This window comes from Nanorana parkeri, unplaced genomic scaffold (assembly GCF_000935625.1).
Source record: "Nanorana parkeri isolate BGI_ZX_2015 unplaced genomic scaffold, ASM93562v1 scaffold1183, whole genome shotgun sequence".
Taxonomy (NCBI): Eukaryota; Metazoa; Chordata; class Amphibia; order Anura; family Dicroglossidae; genus Nanorana; species Nanorana parkeri.
Genome location: NW_017307451.1, coordinates 367777 through 369264, shown reverse-complemented (window position 1 = coordinate 369264; position 1488 = coordinate 367777). Strand labels below are relative to the sequence as shown.

Here is a 1488-nt window from a genome sequence, read left to right as displayed (position 1 = left end):
TCACATATCCAAAGCAATTCTTTTCTTCTTTGTTACATTCTCTTTAAAGTAACTAAAATGATTTAGTTGAAGAGTACTAGTATGCCACAAGAAAGTATTTCCATTGGTGAAGGAACACCTTCGTTATGGTTCTCACTACAAACAGAAGTCTCAGTCTCATCCGGATTTTTCATTAGGAAGAACCCCCTAAGTACTGGTGAAAATACAGACCAAAGAGGCTGGTGACAATCTGGCAAACAGAGACCCACCAGGTCAGGAAACTAAAGAGGCCACGAAAGAAAATTGAAGGAAAGATATCTCGAAAAGCACTGAGCGCTCCTATTATGTGCTCCACTGCCATCTGAACATCCTCTGTGTCCTCTTCTTCTTCTTCAGAAGATACTGTGGAAGGTGCAGGAGAGGAACCTACAACAGGTGTAAACCCAGTTTCCTCTGGGTATAGTCCCCAGGAATAACCACCTGGAAATATAGATATTCGAACTCATTAAATAGAACTTGCTCTTTAACATTTTGGCATTTTAGAAGTGAAAGTTTGAGAACAACATGGTACTAAAATCAACATGTTATATCTAAAATGGTCTTGGAGTGCGGTGTAGGTGTGGAGATGTCAGAAAGTGCATCTCCTTCATAGATATCCCGTGCATCCTGAGGGATGACATAACCAACCTGTGGATGGGCACGGAATCCCCAGTGGGGAAGTATGGAATGCCTCTCTCTCCTTTCTTACATTTCTCTTCCCTGTCTCTATCCTCTCTAAGGGAAGAATAGATAGGTTCCCACCATCGGATCATTCCTGCCCTTGACTCCAGTGTCACTAATTTATAGTGCAAATGCTTAGTCAATCGCAAGCGATTAGAGTCGGGCTTCTCACTAACTTGTTTAACTCTTGAGCTATAAGATGACATACCCTCTGTATAGCATGGGAGGCAAAAGATACCAAGATACAGTCTAGCCTTGGACGCACAAAAAGGTTTGTACTCACAGGAGGAGACCTATAATCTGGAGGCTGTGTGTTACACGATGCGCTGACCGTAGGATGGCCTACTGTCACAATATTGTAGCTGATTTTAATTGGGCATGTGATGCTTTGTAATATCAACACTTTGTGAAGTGGCCTATGTCTTGTGGAATGTATCCCATGTTGGTTGTATTTATTTTTATTTTTGTATTCTTGTATCTTGCTCATGTTTTTGCTGAAACTAACAAATTTTTTATGGAAAAAAAATATGGTCTTGGAGTAAAATTCAGAATCCAAGAAAACATACTGTAATATTAACATTCATGCTGATAAGCAAGTAAATGAAGCAAGATTTGCACAACGCTTCAGGAATCTCGCATAATGGCACCCTGAGAAAAGATGATCCCTAATGGCGGGAAGCAAAAGTTTTAAATAAGCCCTAACAATACATTCTTGGTACCTTCTAAAGAACTAGATTAAGTTTTACAAATATAGATCTAAAATATATTATATGGAAAAATTACCACTTT

At 39.4% G+C, this 1488-nt stretch overlaps 1 protein-coding gene across 1 annotated transcript in view; it reads right to left on the bottom strand.

Annotated features, from left to right (window-relative positions):
* Positions 1-1488, bottom strand: part of TMEM161A (transmembrane protein 161A) — a 17581-nt gene continuing 16093 nt past the window's right edge. The window contains exon 11 of the mRNA XM_018568409.1: positions 1-459. Coding sequence (XP_018423911.1) covers positions 173-459 — 287 coding nt within the window. The 3' untranslated portion in view covers positions 1-172. The remainder of the gene's footprint in view (positions 460-1488) is intronic.